General features: G+C 41.7%; 1 protein-coding gene across 6 annotated transcripts in view; it reads right to left on the bottom strand.

The window, feature by feature from the left end:
* The window catches only part of slc6a20 (solute carrier family 6 member 20), a 138,476-nt gene that overhangs the window by 53,694 nt on the left and 60,899 nt on the right, over positions 1 to 23,883 (bottom strand). For 4 of the 6 annotated variants that reach the window (XR_013492258.1, XM_033638737.2, XM_078172040.1 and 1 more), the window contains 3 exons: positions 23,232 to 23,473; positions 8,316 to 8,339; positions 7,428 to 7,590 (listed from right to left, as the gene is read on the bottom strand). Coding sequence is in view for 5 of the 6 variants with exons in the window: in XM_033638737.2 (XP_033494628.1) it covers positions 7,428 to 7,590; positions 8,316 to 8,339; positions 23,232 to 23,473 (429 nt within the window). In the remaining variant the exon portion in view is untranslated. The remainder of the gene's footprint in view (positions 1 to 7,427; positions 7,591 to 8,315; positions 8,340 to 23,231; positions 23,474 to 23,883) is intronic. The other 2 variants (XM_033638738.2, XM_078172039.1) reach the window with 1 other exon arrangement.

Raw genomic sequence — 23,883 nt, 5'->3', positions numbered from 1 at the left:
TGTCCATTACGGTAACTTGGTGAGTATTTCCCCTGAGTACTATGTCATGTGACATACACCAGTAACTACATTACATGGTTGAAAAAACTCAAAGTTGACTTTCCACCTGGGACACTGGTCTACGGGTAAAAGTCTGGTGTGTGTTCACCCATCTGTTCCACTCAGATTGTCTTGCTCTTCCCAGTGTTTTTGGTGCAATTGTGATTGCTCTGGAATTACTTCTATAAGTCCTCAGTCTTGACAACTGCAACTATAATGCAGAACATTGGCTCTTAACAGATTGGTGGGTGTGGTCTTAAAAAAATCTTGACCCTCGCATACCAGAATGGCTACTCCCTGCTCTGTGTGGGTGACTAAAGCATCGCCATCAAAGAGCATGGATACCAAAAGGCGAAGCTCCGTTGAATTTTTGCCAACAGCCACTAGGGGCGCTGCCGTCATTTTGGACTGTTGAGCTTGGACTGTTGCGCCCAGACAACATGCAAGATGTCAAGGAGAGAGGAGAAAAAAAGTAAAAGAAAACAGTGTAGTGCAATTAACTGCAACAACTATCAGTGGAACACCCCGCACCTGGCCTTCCACCCTTTCCCAATGGATCCTGACAGGTAAGAACTCCTGAGGTGTAAGTTTTTAAGTGTTTTAATATCAATTTAATATGCCAGTTTACTGGACCATTTATATCAGAACTGATTACTGCTTAACATTAAAATATATCATATTAAAATATATATATATATATATATATATATATATATATATATATATATATATATATATATTATTATTATTATTATTATTATTACTGTGCCCTTACTGTACAAACTGTAAATAAATCTTTATTCCTGACTATGTGACATCGCGATTAATGTGTTTCTAGTTAGGGACCGAGCCTAGAGGCAGAGGACTGCTCACAGAGCAGTCCTCGCCGAAGGCGAGGACCCTATTGTTTTTGCTCCATTTATTATTAGGGACCGAGCCCGAAGGCAGAGGACTGCTCACAGAGCAGTCCTCGCCAAAGGCGAGGACCCTATTGTTTTTGCTCTGTTTATTATTATTATTATTCTTTATTCTTTCTCCCGCCGCCTCTTTGAACTGGAATTTGACCCCCTACACATACTCAAAAACTCACCAAAATTGGCACGCACATCAGAACCGGTAAAAAATTTTAGAAAATCATGACATTAACCCCTAAAGTGCCAAAATGGGCTCTCTAGCACCACCTAGGCACACAAAAATGGCCACCACGGCCTGTAGGAATGTCGCTGACACCCCTGACCTAAATCCAACAGGAAGTGAGGTATTTGCCCTTTCAAAGTAAGATTTGCCTTAAAACTGCCTTTCCTAAAAAATCTTCTTCTCATACACCGCTTATTCAATCGGCTTCAAACTTGCACAGATGACAGATCAACTCATTCTAATCAAAAGTTATTTGTAACTTTTTCATTACTCGCTTAGTTTGGATTTTATGGCCTCCATAAGGTGAGATGTCAGAAAAACGTCCGGACGATCTTCGAAAGCTGTCCCATAGGAAATGAATGGCAGCAGGGGGAAGACAGACACCAATCTTAGGGCTTTTTCTAGCATTTACAGCGTCTCCATACTTTGTGTTACAGACTCCATTCCAACTCTCAAATGTTGCCACAGGTCTCATCTATTCACTCATGTTTTCATCTTTTTCATATCTTTTACCGTTTTTCATCTGTGCCTCTCAAAGTACCATGAGCAAAAGTGGAGAAATTCTCAGTTTACAATGGGTGTGTATTGCACGGAATGCTGTGAGCTAGAGTGGAGAGGGCTCTAAAAATCGTCTAAAACTTTTGTCTTTAACTCGCTGCCATGGCCACAATTTTCACTGTACAGACACAATTTATACCACAAAACGTAGGAAAATTTGTCCTGCTCACAGATATGTTGACAAGGAATCTCTCACACGTACACATTTTTGCTGAGTGGCTCCAAAGCGAAAGGGAGCGCTGATTTTTTTCTCATTCACTCCCATGTAAACTCAGAGGAGAAATTTCTGGAAACAGCTGGGGTGCAACACATTTTTAACTCGCTCCCCTGACCACATTTTTGACTCGAGAAATATAAAACGCGACACGTGCGTTCACGAGACGTGGCTGACTCTCAAAATCACTTTATTTTCTTGGTTGGACCAACGGTTTGGGTATGCGAAGCATTTGTTCGAGGAGTTAAATCCCTTTATAAAAAGCCTTTGGTGATCTGCTCTCCTGACGTGTCTGTGTCTGCCACAGGTGCAGGCAAGTCATTAATCGCCATGACAACGGCTGCACACACAGACACAGCCACAGGGCTCTCTGGTCTGTGTGTCTCACAGTCTTTAAAGGACAGATTACAGCAGCAGAAACTTCATTTGAAACAGAACACACACATTATTAACCCCTACAGTGCCAAAATGGGCTCTCTAGCGCCACATAGGTGCACTAAACTGGCCACTGCAGCCCGTAGGAATGTCGTATCAAGATCAAACCAAAACTGGAGTGTTCAACCTACAAATAACACGCTAACACCCATGACCTAAATCCAACAGGAAGTGAGCTATTTGCCCTTTCAAAGTAAGATTTCCCCTCAAACGTGCTCTTAAAAAAAAACACATCTCCTCCTACACTGTTTATTGTATCGGCTTTAAAGACACACACATACCAGTTCAACTGCTGCTAAACAGATCTTCTGTATAAGTTTATCTCATGATCACATTATTTTGATGATTGGACCAGCGGTTTGGGAATGGGAAGAACTTCTTCGAGGAGTTAAATCTCCACTAAAACAGGTCTCTCTGTGTTCTGTCTCTCTCTCTCTCTGCTCTTCTGCCAGGTGCACCTACTTCATCACCATGGCAACCGCTGTCACACACAAACTCACAGAAACATGATGTGTGTGTGTGTGTTTAAATCTTACATGCAGACATGACAGGGGCACAAACTCCATTTTAACCCTTTAGGTGCCAGACTTTATTGAGGAAAATATTCCATTTTCATTTCAACATTTCAAAAGGCTGTGGCTTGAAAGTGGTGAGAGATAAAGGCATACTGTAAATGAGAAAACTATTCATCATGACCCAAAGTTTGTCATGGGATTAAATTAACTCATCTAATTTACATATTGTAACGTCACTAGGCGGCGGCCATATTGGATTTCATAAAGCTCAGTAAAACAACATTTTGAACATATTTACACAGTAAATTTATTTTGTTTTGTGTTGTCTCTTCCTCAAAATAAAGGACGAGGAATCTGATGGGAATAAATTCACTCATCTAATTTGCATATCGTGACATCACTTATCCATACCTACAGCTACAGAAAGCATTCAAACATCAAAACGTTAAGCTCTGTAAGGATTTTCTGATGTTTGTAGCAACATGTTTGATATTTCTAAGTAATTCACAGTGACGACATAAGCTGGGGGCCGAAACGGGTGCGAGTGCGAGGTCCCGCCAAACACTGCTTGCAGCTTTAATTTCTTTCTTTCTTTCTTTCTTTCTTTCTTTCTTCCGCCGCCTCTTTGAGCTGGAATTTGACCCCCTAAACATGCTCAAAAACTCACCAAAATTGGCACGCACATCAGAACCGGTGAAAAATTTTAGAAAATCATGACATTAACCCCTAAAGGGCCAAAATGGGCTCTCTAGTTCCACGTAGGCACACAAAAATGGCCGCCACGGCCTGTGGGAACGTCGTAGATACATGAAACCAAAAGTGGCGTGTTCGTCTCATGAAGACCTAAAAATCACGTGCTGACACCCCTGACCTAAATCCAACAGGAAGTGAGATATTTGCCCTTTCAAAGTAAGATTTTGCCTTAAAACTGCCTTTCCTAAAAAATCTTCTTCTCATACACCGCTTATCCAATCGGCTTCAAACTTGCACAGATGACAGATCAACTCGTTCTAATCAAAGTTATTCGTAACTTTTCCATTACTTGCTTAGTTTGGATTTTATGGCCTCCATAAGGTGAGATGTCAGAAAAACGTCCTGACGATCTTCGAAAGCTGTAAGATTTTGCCTTAAAACTGCCTTTCCTAAAAAATCTTCTTCTCATACACCGCTTATCCAATCGGCTTCAAACTTGCACAGATGACAGATCAACTCGTTCTAATCAAAAGTTATCCGTAACTTTTCCATTACTTGCTTAGTTTGGATTTTATGGCCTCCATAAGGTGAGATGTCAGAAAAACGTCCTGACGATCTTCGAAAGCTGTAAGATTTTGCCTTAAAACTGCCTTTCCTAAAAAATCTTCTTCTCATACACCGCTTATCCAATCGGCTTCAAACTTGCACAGATGACAGATCAACTCGTTCTAATCAAAAGTTATTCGTAACTTTTCCATTACTTGCTTAGTTTGGATTTTATGGCCTCCATAAGGTGAGATGTCAGAAAAACGTCCTGACGATCTTCGAAAGCTGTCCCATAGGAAATGAATGGCAGCAGGGGGGAGAAAGAGACCAATCTTAGGGCTTTTTCTAGCATTTACAGCGTCTCCATACTTTGTGTTACAGACTCCATTCCAACTCTCAAATGTTGCCACAGGTCTCATCTATTCACTCATGTTTTCATCTTTTTCATATCTTTTACCGTTTTTCATCTGTGCCTCTCAAAGTACCATGAGCAAAAGTGGAGAAATTCTCAGTTTACAATGGGTGTGTATTGCACGGAATGCTGTGAGCTAGAGTGGAGAGGGCTCTAAAAATCGTCTAAAACTTTTGTCTTTAACTCGCTGCCATGGCCACAATTTTCACTGTACACACACAATTTATACCACAAAATGTAGGAAAATTTGTCCTGCTCACAGATATGTTGACATGGAATCTCTCACACGTACACATTTTTGCTGAGTGGCTCCAAAGCGAAGGGAGCGCTGATTTTTTTCTCATTCACTCCCATGTAAACTCTGAGGAGAAATTTCTGGAAACAGCTTAGGTGCAACACATTTTAAACTCACTCCCCTGACCATATTTTTGACTCGAGAAATATAAAACGCAACACGTGCGTTCACGAGACGTGGCTGACTCTCAAAATCACTTTATTTTCTTGCTTGGACCAACGGTTTGGGTATGCAAAGCATTTGTTCGAGGAGTTAAAACCCATTATAAACAGCCTTTGGTGATCTGCTCTCTTGAGCTGTCTGTGTCTGCCACAGGTGCAGGCAAGTCATTAATCGCCATGACAACGGCTGCACACACAGACACAGCCACAGGGCTCTCTGGTCTGTGTGTCTCACAATCTTTAAAGGACAGATTACAGCAGCAGAATCTTCATTTCAAACAGCAAATACACATTATTAACCCCTAAAGTGCCAAAATGGGCTCTCTAGCGCCACATAGGTGCACTAAACTGGCCACTGCAGCCCGTAGGAATGTCGTATCAAGATCAAACCAAAACTGGTGTGTTTGACTTACAAATCACACGTTGACACCCATGACCTAATTCCAACAGGAAGTGAGCTACTTGACCTTTCAAAGTAAGATTTCACCTCAAACGTGCTCTCAAAAAAACACATCTCCTCCTACATTGTTTATCGTATCGCCTTCAAACAGGCACACGTGCCAGCTCAACTGCTACTAAACAGATCTTCTTTATAACTTTATCTCTCTCACCATTACTTTTTTTGATGATTGGACCAGCAGTTTGGGAATGGGAAGAATTTGTTCGAGGAGTTAAATCTCCACTAAAACAGGTCTCCTGTGTGTTCTGTCTGTCTTTCTATGCTCTTCTGCTAGGTGCACTTACTTAATTACCATGGCAACCACTGTCACACACAAACTCACAGAAACATGATGTCTGTGCGTGTCTACATCTTACATGCAGACATGACAGGGGCAGCATCTCCATTTTAACCCTTTAGGTGCCAGAGTTTATTGAGGAAAATATTCCATTTTCATTTCAACATTTCAAAAGGCTGTGGCTTGAAAGTGGTAAGACATAAAGGCATACTGTAAATGAGAAAAATATTCATCATGACCCCAAAGTCACTGGAGTAAATTCACGTATCTAATTTGCATATTGTGGTGTCATTAGGCGGCGGCCATATTGGATTTCATAAAGCTCAGTAAAACAAAATTTTGAACATATTTACACAGTAAATTTATTTTGTTTTGTGTTGTTTTTGTTGTCTCTTCCTCAAAATAAAGGACGAGGAATCTGATGGGAATAAATTCACTCATCTAATTTGCATATCGTGCCATCACTTATCCATACCTACAGCTACAGAAAGCATTCAAACATCAAAACGTTCAGCTCTGTAAGGATTTTCTGATGTTTGTGGCAACATGTTTGATATTTCTAAATAATTCACAGTGACGACATAAGCTGGGGGCCGAAATGGGCGAGAGTGCGAGGTCCCGCCAAACACTTTGTTTTTTTTAAATTTTTTGGTAGATTGGCTTATGGGGTGATTTTGAAGGAGTAATTAAGTTAATCTCATAAGTGGATGTAATATGTAGAGATGCCATCTAGGCCGTTTTTCTTCATTTTGTTTTTTTTAAAGTCTATATTTTGCTTTACAAAAACGTGAAAAAGCAGCTGTGACCAAGCTATCATGAGGTGAGTAGCATTGTAAGCATAATTAATAGCGATATACTTCAGTTTGTCTGTGTGTTTTTGTATGCAAGCGGGTCTGCTGCGGTCTGCTGACAGTCCAAAATGGCGGCGGTAGGACGAAACCATGGGTGAGTCTGTTGCTATGGGGCGTTCTATTGAGCTTCGCCTCTTGGTATCCATGCTCTTTGATCGCCATCACTTTTCAATGAATGAAACACCTAGTCCTGTTCTGTGCTGCAAACAGTAGGATTTTTTATCTTGTGGTCATCTGAAATTATATGAATCAATTTGAAGAAGCAAAATGGCTGACACGCAGACATGTTAATTATGAATTTAAATAATAATGACAATAATAATCATCATAATCATAATCATAATAACAAGAAAAAAAGTTCTTGAAACACTTCCTAATTTGTGTTTGGCTTGGACTGGCTTTTAAAAAACATTCCACATTTGTCTCACATTTTTCAGATACTTCTGTGCTCTTCTCACAAAAATCAAATTCTGTAAAGTGGCTGGTGTAGCTCATTTTTATGGCTCCAAAAGAACTGCTGCATTGAAATGGCATTAGCGTCAAAATGTCAAAATACCACCACTGTCTTTTAAATCACAATTGAAAGATCAGATCACAGGCCTACTGTAGTAATACTATTACTACTACTACTAATGCAGGTACTGGATTTTCTCTAATAATTATGTAGCACCTTAGTATTACTTATTGCACTTTTCATATGTATTTTTTTGTATTTTCTATGTATTTGACACAGATTGTGAGAGACACAAAAACAGCCAGTTGCATTCTTATTATATTAATAATTATACATAATTATACATATTATATAGACGATGGTAATGAGGAGGAACATACGGTGTCTAGCTCACTCTCCAGGTTACAATCTTCCAGTTTGTTGCTGAGTTCAGCAAACTGCTCTGGGTATGTTGCATTCAGTTTCTCAATCCAGTCACTGACATTGTTCATGGTGATACTGTCCTCTGCTAGATCAAAGGCATTCAGTAGCAGTAAGCGTGTCCTGGAAGAGGGAAAAAAAAAGGACAATTACATGAACACTATCATGACCCTGACTTTCACCCAGCAGGGTCCTTCACTATTTGCTGAGTATAGTTTAGTATTACATCAACACTTTGTTCAAGAAATTGAAGGCTAATAAGATAAATTTTGGAGTAAATAATATGCCAAAAATGTTTTAACTCAATGTCCGCCTGATAGCTTTTACCAGACACAGTTATTTCGTCCAAGAGATGATCTGAAATACTTACAGATTGTGTTCGAAATAAAAAGAAAAAATATACAGCTTTGAACCACCCCCACTACTTTGCGAGTATATTATCACCAGTAAAACTCCTAATTAAAATATTCAAAATAATATCCACATGTGATCAATCCATTTCTGTTTTAAAAACAAGCTGGGAGCAGGACCCATCTAGTTCTGTACAGCTATATGATGTTCAGAATAGGATTCACAAAATCTGAAATCTGTTCAAACAGCACTCACCACTGCTCACCAGTGAATCAATTCTGCCAAGAGATTGCTAAACTTGGCATTCAATCCGCTGGGCTGCTGTATCCCCCTGTCCTCATCACTCTGTTTACTGTGAGATACTTAACACTTAATTACAGAAGTTCAGTAAAGGTTCTACTCCTCATGGCTCTTTACCATCGCCAAGAAAAAAATAATGAGAAATCAATAAAGTCCATAAATATTTCAAATTGGACAAACCTACATACGGACCATACCTCCATGGAGAAACTGTCCACCTCCTAAAAAAAAAAAAAAAAATGCCTGAGAGGAGACAGATGTGTCAGAGCCCGAGCAGAGCCCCAGCAGCTGCATCACATCCTGCAGTCAAGACTCCTACTAAGACTCAGTTCTTCCAAGTCCACCTTGCCAGATTGTTGAGGCTGCTCAGTCAGTCTGTGTTTCCAGCCTCTCTTGTTGCACATCAGTTGTCTGTTACCCCATCCTAATCCTGTTTCTCCTCTCCCTGCTGTTCCAACTGCTTTGCTCAGGTCCCTGTCTCCAGACCTGCCATGGATCCCCACTCAGCTCAGCTGCTCTGCTGATTCCCTGTTAGACAGCTCAGCTTAGTCTTCCTCCTCTCTAGGCAACCTGCTCAGCTCAGCCCAGGCTTCCCCTCTGCTCAGCTAAATTCCAGGCTTACATCTGTTCTCTTCTTGGGAATATGGCTAAGAAGGAAAAGCGGGTCGCCGCTAATTGGAAGATCAGTGCCTCAATTTCTGGCTCCTCTAGTCTGCATGTTGAAGTATCCTCACGCAGATACTAAACCTTAAATTACTGGTGTGTTAGTGCTTGTGAATGTTTAAACTGAGTAGCAGGTGGCACCTTGTATGATTGCCTTGAATGAATGTGTGTGTTGTAATGTGTCTATATCGCTTTGTTCTTTCTTTTTGGCTTGTGTGAGTTACCTTTTCATAAAAAACAAACAAACCCGACAGCCCAAAAAATAAATCAATGAAATTACTTGCGGCTCTAGAGTCCGTGTATCATTCGTTCATTCCATTTTCAATTTAAAATCAAAAATCAAAAATCAAAAAACGAAAAAATTGTTTGTTTTTTCATTATTCGTTTAATAATCAAATTCATTGTTTTTCTTATTTTTGATTTAATGCTCACATCAAAGATAGCAAATCGAAAAATGGGTCACGATTGAAATTTGATTTTGATTTTTCATTTGATCCAACTTGTGTGACCCCAGACTATTTTTTATGGAAGCGCATTGCATTCACTGGAAAAAAAAAATTAGAAATCTTATCTCGTAATTACGAGATAAGGATCTCGTAATTATGAGATTAGATCTCATAATTACGAGATCAGGATCTCGTAATTATGAGAAAAGATCTCGTAATTACAAGATAAGATCTTGTAATTACAAGATCAGGAAAGGTGCCACATTGGCCACTGCTTCGCTCAGAACCACATACTGCACATCCACGAAGGGGGGTCGGAACTACTGTAACCAGCTGCCACTCGGGTGGTTCCAGCTTGACTATATCCCATATCTTTATTATAATGTGTATATATTGTAAATTACGACAGAGTATTACACTAAGCAAAGAGATGTTACAACAGTGCGCACCGTATATATTTTGATCTATTTCATACTTCAGATTTATATTGTTTAGCATTAATTGGTGACAGAAAAGAACGAATTTCATTCTGCAGGGAAACGCGTGTCCTTACTGTGCATATTGAATCTTGAATCTATGTTTTATGAAGACCCTATCTGTGCTCAGAGCTGTGGCACAAGTTACGCACCGAAATCTGACAGAAGAAAAATAATAATAAGACGAAAAATAAGTAGGCTGTGTGTGACTTATGCGCTGATTAAGTGGTGGGTGATCGATTTGCCTGACATCGATTGATTTAGTTTCAGCACCGCGGTAGTGGCCAGCTCCTGTTAAGATATAAACAGAATGAAAGTGGACAAGGTAATTACAGAACTTGTCTTGAGAAATAGCTTTCAAATTGACTCAGAGATTAAATGCATTTTCAATAGAGGCAGCTTTTTAAATTAGACTATTGCTTTCTTTTCACTTTCTGCATCCACTTAAGATCGCTCTTTAAGAAGCTCTTAACAGGAGCCGGCCACTACCACGGTGCTGAAACTAAATCAATTGATGTCAGGCACATCGATCACCCACTACTTCATCAGTGCATAAGTCACACACAGCCTACTTATTTTTTGTCTTATTATTATTTTTCTTCCACCAGATTTCAGTGCGTAACTTGTGCCACAGCTTTGAGCGCACACAGGGTCTTCATAAAACATATAGATTCAAGATTCAATATGCACAGTAAGGACACGTGTTTCCCTGCAGAATGAAATTCGTTCTTTTCTGTCACCAATTAATGCCAAACAATATAAATCTGAAGTATGAAATAGATCAAAATATATACGGTGCGCACTGTTGTAACATCTCCTTGCTTAGTGTAATATTAATGTGCCTGCCAAGGCTGGATCTGTGAGCATTTGGTCGCTAAGAAGAGTGTTAAGAGTGGGTCAGCTCGATCTTACAACTCCTTCTTAGTGATCTGGGAAACGCGGCCATTATCATGTCAACATACAGGGAAAATGTGTCCAGAGTTTATTTACCGGGAGAGCTAGAGCTATTTGACTAAAGCTGACGTTATTACTGCTGTAGCATGATGTTATTAGGCTAAATACTACATTTCTAACAGTGTCTGAGCTGATTTATTGACACAGCATGCTTGTAGGCTGCTGTAACGTTAGGTTTACAGAGGAAATAACGGGAAATAACGGGATGTGATCGGGTGAAATTTTTGAAATAAGTTTGTGCTCTACAGAAAGGATCAGCACTCAGTGAAAAACCTCCTAAGCCCTATGATAAGCTATTATGGCAAGGCTTAACTATACAGACCAGTAAGCAGTGATAACTAACATGTCTTTGGGGTCATCGGGTGGGAACCTCCTTTCACCAGTGTTTCATCTAGTTGGTCCCACAACACCTCCAGGAGGCTAGACAGTGATCTCTGGCGTCCCAGAGACACTCCCCTAATGCCAGGTCTCACTGCTCCCCGCACCAACCCAATAACCTCCTTTACCTTACTTACACATGGCTTTCTCAGCCCAAACAGCACTGCCACCTTCAACCAAACCCAGGCTCCATACATGCGAGCTCCAGGTAGTGACAGTGCCGATACTACCTATCCTAGCACATTCACCATACTCCATTTCACACATTACATAGCATAACTCCAATATAAGCTAAAGTTAAAGGAGACAGATAACTCACAGGATCAGCAAACACACTCACCTTGCAGCATGGTCTCAAACAAAAGGGATTCAAATAGGCCACTCCCACACTTAAATAACCTTCCTCTTCCTGGATTTCCTCCTGAGAGGAAGTGGATCTCTCCACCTGATCTCAAGGAGTTATGTACTCTGCTTAGTAGTTCCGCCTGCTGGCCCCCAACTGACATTATTTCTTCTCACCCAGATCCATTGGCTTGCTCTACCTGCTTCATCTGACATTTCCTTCACTGTCTTCCTCAAACTCTGTCCCCGCACTCCGAGTTCCCCCAGGAGCGAGTCAGCTGATCTTGCTATGAATCCCCTACACCCCACTTCCACTGGACAAATCCTAGTTTTCCATCCTCGCTGCTCAGCTTCTGCTCCTAAGTCTGCATGTCTAAGCTTTTTTCTTTCATAGGCTTCAAGGTTCAAGGAGTCTTTATTATCCCCGTGGGGCAATTTGTTGTACAGCCAGCAGTAATAAACAAACAATTAAACAACAATCACTCAGACAACAATAAATAACCAGAGACAACAAAAAAAAATGAAGAGCAGGTCAGTCACTTATTCAGGAGAGCAATGGCAGCAGGGACAAAGGAATGTTTTAGTCTGTTAGTCCTGCATTTTGGCAGGATGTACCTACGCCCCAACAGACGAACCCTGCAGTCTGTTTTTGTTTCTGAGGGAGAGGGAGCCGTACCAACAAATGAAGCTAAAGGTGAGGATGGATTCAATAAAATGAAAGTAAAACATGCGCATAAAAGTGCTATCAACATTAAAATTACACAGCTTCCTGTAAAAATACATGCACTGGTGGGCCTTTTTACACACAGCATCAACTTGAGTTTCGAAGGTCAGCTTGTCATCTACATAAGTCCCAAGGTACTTGTAATTGTTGACCAGCTCCACTGCTTCATTCTCAATCATAACAGGGGAGATGACTGTGGGATTTTTCCGAAAGTCAACCAACATCTCTTTAGTTTTTGCTACACTGATATGTAGGAAGGAAGAGCTGCACCAGTCCATGAATTCCTTCACTACAGGTCCATGCTCCAGGTCATCACTGCTCAGCAGGGACACAATGACAGAGTCGTCTGCAAATTTAACAATGTGTCGCCCCACATGTTGACTCCGGCATTCATTTGTATATAAAACAAATAATAAAGGTGAAAGAACGCAGCCCTGGGGTGATCCAGTGGAGGAGACAAGAGTGTCTGACAGAACACCATTAACCCTCACATGTTGTGGTCTCACTGTTAAAAAGTCAATAACCCAGGCTATAAGACCAGGATCAATGTTATGGGAGTTCCTTAGTCTCTCTGCTAAAATGTGTGGCTGAATGCAATTAAAAGCGGACGAGAAATCAATAAATAAAAGACAGGCAAAAGACTTGGCTCCCTCAAGATGAGTTAGAACAAAGTTCAGCAGGGTGCCAACTGCATCTTCAACACCTCTGCCTGACCTGTAGGCAAACTACAGTGGGTCCAAGTTATTTTGGACACAGGTCAGAAGAGACTCCTTCACAATTTTTTCAAATGACTTCATAACAGTGCGACATGTCTGAAGTCATTTAGTGATATTGGAGATGCAGATGTGGGTACTGGAACTATAATAGAATTCTTCCAGAGTGAAGGGACCTTGTGAAGCTGGAGGGACGTTGAAAAAATAAAACTAAAAATATCTGCCAGCTGGACAGCACAGTTCTTGAGGACCCGACCTCCAGTGCCATCCGGGCCTGGACTTTTCCTCTCCTTGACACACTGAAAAAGTCTACAAACTGTGTTCCTGTCAACAACAACACTGTTCTGTGAGGAGAGGAGTGTTTTTAAAAACTGACAGTTCATCATTAAAGTCACAGGCATTAAAACGGTTATAAAAAACTGTTCAGTTCATCCGAGAGGACCAGATCAGGCTTCCCATTAAAGGGCCACTGTGTAAAATGGGTTGAAAACTGTTTAAAACAGTGACATCAGTGGTCAAACTCTAGAGTTTTTCAGGAGTAGGTCTATCTAGCGACGAGGTGAATGTTTATTTAGAAATCTAAGCCATGTTAGGATATTGTAATGAATCCCTCACGCGCAGGAGACCAGAGTAGCGTTCGGGAAAAAGGCCCATTTATTTGAGCACTCCAAAAACTCCGGTAACACTCCAGGGGGTAAAAGACTCCGTCCCAAACTCTGACTCTTCTAGCGTAACACACACAGTTCATACACACATTCTCGTTTACAATACCAAGCGGGTACCCCCTCCCCTCTCTGCTCCGCCAACCTCCAGCCCGCACACTGACTGACAGTGTAGCCTGTAAACAGAGCTCAGCTGTTTATTTAGCCTAGCAATATCTCCGGACTATAGTAGCTGCAATGGATGACTTTGAACGCGATTTTGAAGAGTTTCTTGTAGCGGACACAGACCCAGAGTCATACCTGTTTGAGCCGGAGCACACAGATGAGGAACTTGAATGCTGAGCGGGCAAGAAGAGAGGCTGAATCCTCTGCTCCCATTTGGCTGCACAGAATGGGATTCGGTGCTACCATTGTTGGGGAGATATATCATCAGGAGGAAAAGCGCCGCAGAGAGTGCATCACAAGGAGTGAAGTTGCGTCTTCTTTTCCTCGCAGATGACGGTTCGGGTTCATTCTCTCCTGTTGCGTGGTAAGTGTGGTCCATTCGCAAACTTCATAACTAAAAAAACCTTTCACTACTCTCTATCGACGAACTACTAACACTCTCTGCTGTTTCCTCCTCCTCCTTCCTTCCTTCAGCTGTCTTCGTTGGTTTATTTATACATGCGAAACGCGTTCTCTGGCTGGCTGGATTGTCCGCTAGGGCTGCCTTACATACATGGCGGCGCAAGATGGCGACCTCTCTAAAGCAAGGCCCTTGCTATATATATATATATACACTGCCTGGCCAAAAAAAAAGTCGCCACCTGGATTTAACTAAGCAAATAGGTACAAGCCTCCTATTGGATAATTACTGCATGGGCGATTATCTTTCAGCTGGTAACAAGTTATTTAACCCCAACTGGTGCAATGAGTTGCTTCTCATTTCCTAAACAACCATGTCGAAAGACACATCCCGTGGTCGTGGAAAAGATGTTAGTCTGTTTGAGAAGGGTCAAATCATTGGCATGCATCAAGCAGAGAAAACATCTAAGGAGATTGCAGAAACTACTAAAATTGGGTTAAGAACTGTCCAACGCATTATTAAAAACTGGAAGGATAGTGGGGACCCATCGTCTTCGAGGAAGAAATGTGGCCGGAAAAAAATCCTCAATGATCGTGATCGGCGATCACTTAAACGTTTGGTGAGATCAAATTGAAGAAAAACAACAGTAGAACTCAGGGCTATGTTTAATAGTGAAAGTAAGAGCATTTCCACACGCACAATGCGAAGGGAACTCAAGGGATTGGGACTGAACAGCTGTGTAGCCTTAAGAAAACCACTAATCAGTGAGGCTAACTGGAAAAAAAGGCTTCAATTTGCTAGGGAGCATAAAGATTGGACTCTGGAGCAATGGAAGAAGGTCATGTGGTCTGATGAGTCCAGATTTACCCTGTTCCAGAGTGATGGGCGCATCAGGGTAAGAAGAGAGGCAGATGAAGTGATGCACCCATCATGCCTAGTGCCTACTGTACAAGCCTGTGGGGGCAGTGTTATGATCTGGGGTTGCTGCAGTTGGTCAGGTCTAGGTTCAGCAACAGTATGTGCTCAAAGAATGAGGTCAGCTGACTACCTGAATATACTGAATGACCAGGTTATTCCATCAATGGATTTTTTCTTCCCTGATGGCACGGGCATATTCCAAGATGACAATGCCAGGATTCATCGGGCTCAAATTGTGAAAGACTGGTTCAGGGAGAATGAGACATCATTTTCACTGGCCACCACAGAGTCCAGACCTTAACCCCATTGAGAATCTTTGGGATGTGCTGGAGAAGGCTTTGCGCAGCGGTCAGACTCTACCATCATCAATGCAAGATCTTGGTGAAAAATTAATGCAACACTGGATGGAAATAAATCTTGTGACATTGCAGAAGCTTATCGAAACAATGCCACAGCGAATGCGAGTGTATGACCTTTTTTTTGGTGGTGACTTTTTTTTTGGCCAGGCAGTGTATATATACAGTACAGGCCAAAAGTTTGGACACACCTTCTCATTCAATGTGTTTTCTTTATTTTCATGACTATTTACATTGTAGATTCTCACTGAAGGCATCAAAACTATGAATGAACACATGTGGAGTTATGTAATTAACAAAAAAAGGTGAAATAACTGAAAACATGTTTTATATTCTAGTTTCTTCAAAATAGCCACCCTTTGCTCTGATTACTGCTTTGCACACTCTTGGCATTCTCTCGATGAGCTTCAAGAGGTAGTCACCTGAAATGGTTTTCCAACAGTCTTGAAGGAGTTCCCAGAGGTGTTTAGCACTTGTTGGCCCCTTTGCCTTCACTCTGCAGTCCAGTATCACCCCAAACCATCTGGATTGGGTTCAAGTCCGGTGACTGTGGAGGCCAGGTCATCTGCCGCAGCACTCCATCACTCTCCTTCTTGGTCAAATAGCCCTTACACAGCCTGGAGGTGTGTTTGGGGTCATTGTCCTGTTGAAAAATAAATGATCGTCCAACTAAACGCAAACCGGATGGGATGGCATGTCGCTGCAGGATGCTGTGGTAGCCATGCTGGTTCAGTGTGTCTTCAATTTTGAATAAATCCCCAACAGTGTCACCAGCAAAACACCCCCACACCATCACACCTCCTCCTCCATGCTTCACAGTGGGAACCAGGCATGTGGAATCCATCCGTTCACCTTTTCTGCGTCTCACAAAGACACGGCGGTTGGAACCAAAGATCTCAAATTTGGACTCATCAGACCAAAGCACAGATTTCCACTGGTCTAATGTCCATTCCTTGTGTTTCTTGGCCCAAACAAATCTCTTCTGCTTGTTGCCTCTCCTTAGCAGTGGTTTCCTAGCAGCTATTTGACCATGAAGGCCTGATTGGCGCAGTCTCCTCTTAACAGTTGTTCTAGAGATGGGTCTGCTGCTAGAACTCTGTGTGGCATTCATCTGGTCTCTGATCTGAGCTGCTGTTAACTTGCGATTTCTGAGGCTGGTGACTCGGATGAACTTATCCTCAGAAGCAGAGGTGACTCTTGGTCTTCTTTTCCTGGGTCGGTCCTCATGTGTGCCAGTTTCGTTGTAGCGCTTGATGGTTTTTGCGACTCCACTTGGGGACACATTTAAAGTTTTTGCAATTTTCCGGACTGACTGACCTTCATTCAGTAATGATGGCCACTCGTTTTTCTTTAGTTCTTCTTTGTTCTTGCCATAATATGAATTTTAACAGTTGTCCAATAGGGCTGTCGGCTGTGTATTAACCTGACTTCTGCACAACACAACTGATGGTCCCAACCCCATTGATAAAGCAAGAAATTCCACTAATTAACCCTGATAAGGCACACCTGTGAAGTGGAAACCATTTCAGGTGACTACCTCTTGAAGCTCATGGAGAGAATGCCAAGAGTGTGCAAAGCAGTAATCAGAGCAAAGGGTGGCTATTTTGAAGAAACTAGAATATAAAACATGTTTTCAGTTATTTCACCTTTTTTTGTTAAGTACATAACTCCACATGTGTTCATTCATAGTTTTGATGCCTTCAGTGAGAATCTACAATGTAAATAGTCATGAAAATAAAGAAAACGCATTGAATGAGAAGGTGTGTCCAAACTTTTGGCCTGTACTGTATATATATATATATATATATATATATATATATATATATATATATATATATAAAAGCATAATTATAAGGCTACGAAAACCAAACAAATTTTATTTTATAGCGATTATACACTTATATAAACATATTAATAGGTAGAATATTCAGATTCAGATTCAAATTTGACAATAAACCATGCCAAATATTACACACTGGCCCTTTAAGGGATATGTTACACTTCTTGTGTTGCATCCCCATCATAGATTTTACGCCCTCCCAAGCAGGGCGTGAGCTGCCTGTACATGCTCTCAACTTTGTCTTTATACTTGCGCCTGGCAACATTGAGCTCCTTTTTGAGCTGCTTTTGAAGCTCTCTATATTGTGTGGTGTCGCCCTGCAAGAAGCAAATATTCCTCTGATTAATTATTTTTTTGACACCTTTTGTCACCCACGGCTTATTGTTAGGATAAAGGGAAATTTCCTTCCGTGGTATTATAGAACTCTCACAAAAGGAAACATATGAGGAGACAACATCAGTGAGTTCATCCAGGTCCTCACAGACATTTATAAACAGATCCCAGTCCGTATCATGAAAGCAAACTTGGAGACAGTAAATTGATTCCTCCGACCAAACCGGAACCAAACGTCTCTCCGGCTTGTTTCTCTTCAGGACAGATTTGTAAGACGGAACTAAGTACACCGCACTGTGGTCCGACATACCCAGCGGAGCTCTTCTGAAAGATTTCTTCCGCTGAGTATTCCCAAGGAACTGTCAGCTCAATGAAATAAACTATCCGTTGACTCACTGACCACAACACTATGTCAGGCCTCTGCTTGGTACAAACTATTTCCTGGGGAACAACAAGCTTCCCCCCTAAATCTACTTGCATTTCCCAATCACAAGCACCTTCTAGGCGGCCACACCCTTGCCTCCTTACTAACTTATCCTTTCTGTATTTCTCCCCCTCACGGACAAACTGAATTGCTAAACTCCTATCCATAACACCTTCTGAATTCACCTGTCTTCGTTTCCCTTCGATGCCTGCAGCTAAACATTTCAACACCTGGTTATGTCGCTATGTATATCGGCCTTGTGACAAGCTAACTTTACAGCCTGACAAAATATGCCTTAAGGTTGCAGTACCTGAACACAATAGGCATGATGGGTCCCCATTTACCCAGTTTTAGGTTCTGGGGGGTTGGTAACACATCGTATGTAGCCCCTACCAGGAATCTAATATGATTTTCCTCCATACTCCACAGGTCCCTCCAACTAAGCTTCCTCTTCTCTACACTTTCCCATTTCAACCACTGTCCCTGTTTAGCCTGGGCCACTACCTTTGCACCCCTTAATATCTCCTCCTGTCTACTTATCTGTTCCACAACCAGCTTTCTTTTATCTTTGAGACTTGCTTTATTCCATACCGGTTTGCCTGAGCCAAGCCCCAGGCCTCCCTGGCCAAACTGAACATTACCTACAATCTCTGCATGCCTGAGCTGCCTCTACCTCCTGAACTGCCGACCTTGGGGTCCACTTCCTCCCCTTGGTTGGATTTGGAGCCACACTCCTAACTACCACGTCCTTACTCCCAGATAACAAGAGCTCTGTCCTGACCTTGGTACATTTAAATTTCTCTGTTAAACTAGATACTGGCAGCTGAAGTATCCCTTTTCCATACAATGCAACACTACTTAGGCACCTAGGAGCCCCAAACCATTTCCTAATATAGGAGCTAACCGACCTTTCAATTCTCTCCACAACGGATATTGGGATTTCATAAATTGACAATGGCCACATTAACCTAGGATATAGCCCAAATTGCAAACACCACAACTTCAACTTTCCTGGAAGTTCTGATTTATCTATTCTATCCAATCCTTCCGCCACATCTTTTCTAAATTTCACCACCTGTTCCTCATCATTCAACTCTACATTGTACCACCTAGCTCTTTACTGACTTTTCCCTAATTGTTGGGATTTCCTCATCATCTATGACAAACTTCTTATCACTTAACTTCCCGCTATGTATTGAGATGCTTCTAGACTTAGGCTTGATCTTCATGCTGGCCCACTTGAGGTTCTTATTTACGTTCTCTAGTAGCCTCTTTGTACATGGCATTGTTGTGGTCACCAGTGTCATGTCATCCATGTAAGCCCTAACTGGTGGAAGATGCAACCCTTTCTGCCGTCTCTCCCCACCTACCACCCACTTAGAAGCCCTGATGATTACTTCCATTGCCATAGTAAATGCTAATGGAGAAATTGTACACCCTGCCATGATGCCTATTTCTAGCCTCTGCCAACCTGTTGTGAAACCTGCCGTACTTAGACACAACCTAATATCCTGAAACCACGCCTTCACTAAGTTAACAACTACCTGTGGCACTTTGAAGTAGTCAAATGCACTCCAAATGAGGCTATGCGGTACTGAACCATTTGCAAGATCTAAAAATATTACATGCAGGTCCCTTTTCTTAATCTTCGCTGCCTGAATCTGGTGCCAGATCATGCTAGTATGCTCTAAACACTCTGCAAAACCTGGTATTCCTACCTTCTGCACCATAGTATCTATTAAGCTATTCCTTTCTAAGTAGCTAGCTAATCTCTGCGCTACTACACTAAAGAAAATCTTCCCTTCTACATTCAAGAGAGAAATCATCCGGAATTGGCTAAGGTCCACAGACTCCTTCTCCTTAGGAATGAGGACACCCCCTGCCCTACGCCATGCTCTTCGGATAATTTGTTTCTCCCAAACTATTCTTAGCTGTTTCCACAAAAATTTAGGATATCAGGTGCACTTTTATAAACCCAGTAGGGGACTCCATTAGGCCCTGGGGCCGAAGAAGCCTTTGCATGCCTGACGACCTCCTGAACTTCTTTCCACCTAGGTGTCCTGACATCCATCTCATGCTCTATCCCTCCTAATGGGGGGATATCCGGTGGGAAACCTACTATCCTATTCTTCTCTAAATCTGTATATGTATTTCTCAAATATTCTTCAACCTCTAGCCTTTCTGCTTTGAGCTGCCCTCCCTTTTCCTGGCTGAACAACCCTTTAACAAACTTAAAAGGGTCCCTGAAAAAACCTGTCCCTACATGTTCCTTCTTTCTCCTCTTTTTTCTGAGATGCTCTGCCCTTCTAAGAACTGCTAGCCTGCTTCTCAACTCCTCTTGCAACACATTAATTCCCTCCCTTTCTTCTTCTGTAAATATTGTTAGTGAAACAGAAACAAGCATTAGTTAGGGGACAAGAGCCAAGAGTCACAAAGACTCACGTATGTTAAAAGTTACTTACAACCGGTGTATTTAGGCTACTGTATGTGTCCGGGGTCCTTCGCCTGTGGAACAAGTAACATGACTACTAACTTGTCCCCAAACGAACGCATGTTTCTGTTAGGCCTATGTGTTTCACTAACGTTCTTTATGTATTATGAAGAATGTCAGACTGGCCAATCAGTGGCAGAGTTGGGCCCGGAGTCACAAACAGCGCATTTCGACTGACACAGAACCGACACGGTGCCGGTTCCTGAACCTAATTAAGTAGGCTACTTACAACAGCATGAAAGACAATCTGACATTCTGTGTGTTGTTGGTTATTTCCTTAAAAACTACGACTTTATTCTGGAAATATTACGACTTTATCTCATAATATTTCGACTTTATTCTCGTGATATTATGACTTTAATCTCATAATATTTCAACTTTATTCTTGTAATATTATGATTTTTTCTCAGTTATGACTTTATTCTCGAAATTTACGAGTTTTTTCTCGTAATATTTTGACTTTATTCTCGAAATCGATCTTTTTTTTTCTTCAATGTGGCCCTAATACTCCGTCGTACCCTAATACTCCGTCGTAATTTACAATATATACACATTATAATAAAGATATGGGATATAGTCAAGATGGCACCACCTGAGTGGCAGCTGGTTACAGTAGTTCCGACCCCCCTTCGTGGATGTGCAGTATGTGGTTCTGAGCGAAGCATTGGCCAATGTGGCACTTCCCTGATCTCGTAATTATGAGATAAGGTGTCTCATTTTCTTTTTATCCAGTGAATGCAATGCGCTTCCGTAGAAAATAGTTCCGGGTCACGCAAGTTGGAACAAATGAAAAATCAAAATCAAATTTTCAGTAATGCGTTTTTTCGTTTTTTGATTTTAAATTGCAAATGGAATGAACGAATGATACACAGACCCTCTAGATTACACATATACACAGCATCTGTACAGTGTTTAAAGGCATACACCTGCACACTGGTGTAAGCATGCACTCACAAAGAAGCTGTTTACACCTGATAATTTTAATATGTCTTGTGTCTTGGGTGATCATCACAAGTGGACAGCTCTAAGTCTGTCTATTCACACCTGGCATTAAAATATGTCTCCAAATGTGTCCTGGGTGACCACTTGTGATCTGATCTCACTTTCCTCCTCAATATGCAAATAAACACATGAATCATTTTCATTTACACAGACCAAATAAGATGTTGCTGTTTTTAACTGGTGTGAGGTTTGTCATGTTACACTGCCTGGCCAAAAAAAAAGTCACCACCAAAAAAAAAGGTCATACACTCTAATATTTCGTTGGACCGCCTTTAGCTTTGATTACGGCATGCATTCGCTGTGGCATTGTTTCGATAAGCTTCTGCAATGTCACAAGATTTATTTCCATCCAGTGTTGCATTAATTTTTCACCAAGATCTTGCATTGATGATGGTAGAGTCTGACCGCTGCGCAAAGCCTTCTCCAGCACATCCCAAAGATTCTCAATGGGGTTAAGGTCTGGACTCTGTGGTGGCCAATCCATGTGTGAAAATGATGTCTCATTCTCCCTGAACCAGTCTTTCACAATTTGAGCCCGATGAATCCTGGCATTGTCATCTTGGAATATGCCCGTGCCATCAGGGAAGAAAAAATCCATTGATGGAATAACCTGGTCATTCAGTATATTCAGGTAGTCAGCTGACCTCATTCTTTGAGCACATACTGTTGCTGAACCTAGACCTGACCAACTGCAGCAACCCCAGATCATAACACTGCCCCCACAGGCTTGTACAGTAGGCACTAGGCATGATGGGTGCATCACTTCATCTGCCTCTCTTCTTACCCTGATGCGCCCATCACTCTGGAACAGGGTAAATCTGGACTCATCAGACCACATGACCTTCTTCCATTGCTCCAGAGTCCAATCTTTATGCTCCCTAGCAAATTGAAGCTTTTTTTTCCAGTTAGCCTCACTGATTAGTGGTTTTCTTAAGGCTACACAGCTGTTCAGTCCCAATCCCTTGAGTTCCCTTCGCATTGTGCGTGTGGAAATGCTCTTACTTTCACTATTAAACATAGCCCTGAGTTCTACTGTTGTTTTTCTTCAATTTGATCTCACCAAACGTTTAAGTGATCGCCGATCACGATCATTGAGGATTTTTTTTTTTCCGGCCACATTTCTTCCTCGAAGACGATGGGTCCCCACTATCCTTCCAGTTTTTAATAATGCGTTGGACAGTTTTTAACCCAATTTTAGTAGTTTCTGCAATCTCTTTAGATGTTTTCTCTGCTTGATGCATGCCAATGATTTGACCCTTCTCAAACAGACTAACATCTTTTCCACGACCACGGGATGTGTCTTTCGACATGGTTGTTTAGGAAATGAGAAGCAACTCATTGCACCAGTTGGGGTTAAATAACTTGTTGCCAGCTGAAAGATAATCGCCCATGCAATAATTATCCAATAGGAGGCTCGTACCTATTTGCTTAGTTAAATCCAGGTGGCGACTTTTTTTTTGGCCAGGCAGTGTATATACACACACTTACAGCCTTTGTGAGGCTAACCAGGCAGACAATGAACTGACCGTTCACTGGGACGAGAGTTTCTCTAGAGACGGTCCTTCAGCTCTGTGTCTGTGTGAGTACACCAACAGAAAGTTTTTTTATCTGGGCATCAGATAAGCAACGTGGCCTGGGACACATGAGTGTTCACACTGCTGAAAGAAGACCTTCTTCAAATGTGATCTGAGAGATCAGATCTAAACACACATTAGTGAAGACACATTCGTAGAGCTGTCAACTTGAAATCTGATCACCCAGAATGCATGTTAATACCAGGTGTAAACAGGGCCATATACACATTAGCAAAAAAAAAACGCACATACCTCTCGAGACAGTCCTCGTAGTTGACAGTGGCCTTGAACCCATAGATGGAAAAAGTGACAATGCTGGCAAAGATGGAGGTTCCACTGTTGATGACAGAAACAACGATGGCCTGGCGCTCAAAGTTGTTGTTGTACTGGTTATAGCTGGCAAAGGCTATGAGTGTCCCAAAACCCAAACCCAAAGAGAAAAAGATCTGAGTGGCCGCATTGATCCATGTAGTAGGGTTGGCAAGCTGTTCCATCTGAATGCAGACAAACACACATGCACATATGGACACAGGTGCAGACACACACGCGCACAAGCACAAAACATTACACGTTACATTTTCAGCATTCATAATACATTTCTTAATAGTTCAGCAGAGGCTTCTCAGGTGAATGCACTGTCTCACTTCCACATTCATAGACTGTTTGAAAATAATGGACAAAGCCACTGTGACATCACCCATTGGTTTCTGGACAACTGTTTGGAAGTCTTGAATTTGGTATTTTGGCTGTCACCATCTTGGTGTTTTGCAGCCTGAATTGGCCATACTTTGACAAAAGGATGGAGTTGTGGAGGAGGGAGGAATGGATTTCACTGAGGACCCCACACCCACCTACACCAGAAACAAGATGCATCCATAATTTACGTTAAATGTGATATTAATTG

Source organism: Epinephelus lanceolatus, chromosome 10 (genome assembly GCF_041903045.1).
Source record: "Epinephelus lanceolatus isolate andai-2023 chromosome 10, ASM4190304v1, whole genome shotgun sequence".
In the NCBI taxonomy this organism is placed as follows: domain Eukaryota; kingdom Metazoa; phylum Chordata; class Actinopteri; order Perciformes; family Serranidae; genus Epinephelus; species Epinephelus lanceolatus.
The sequence above is the reverse complement of the archived record's forward strand: the minus strand, read 5'-3'. Positions and strand labels throughout refer to the sequence as shown.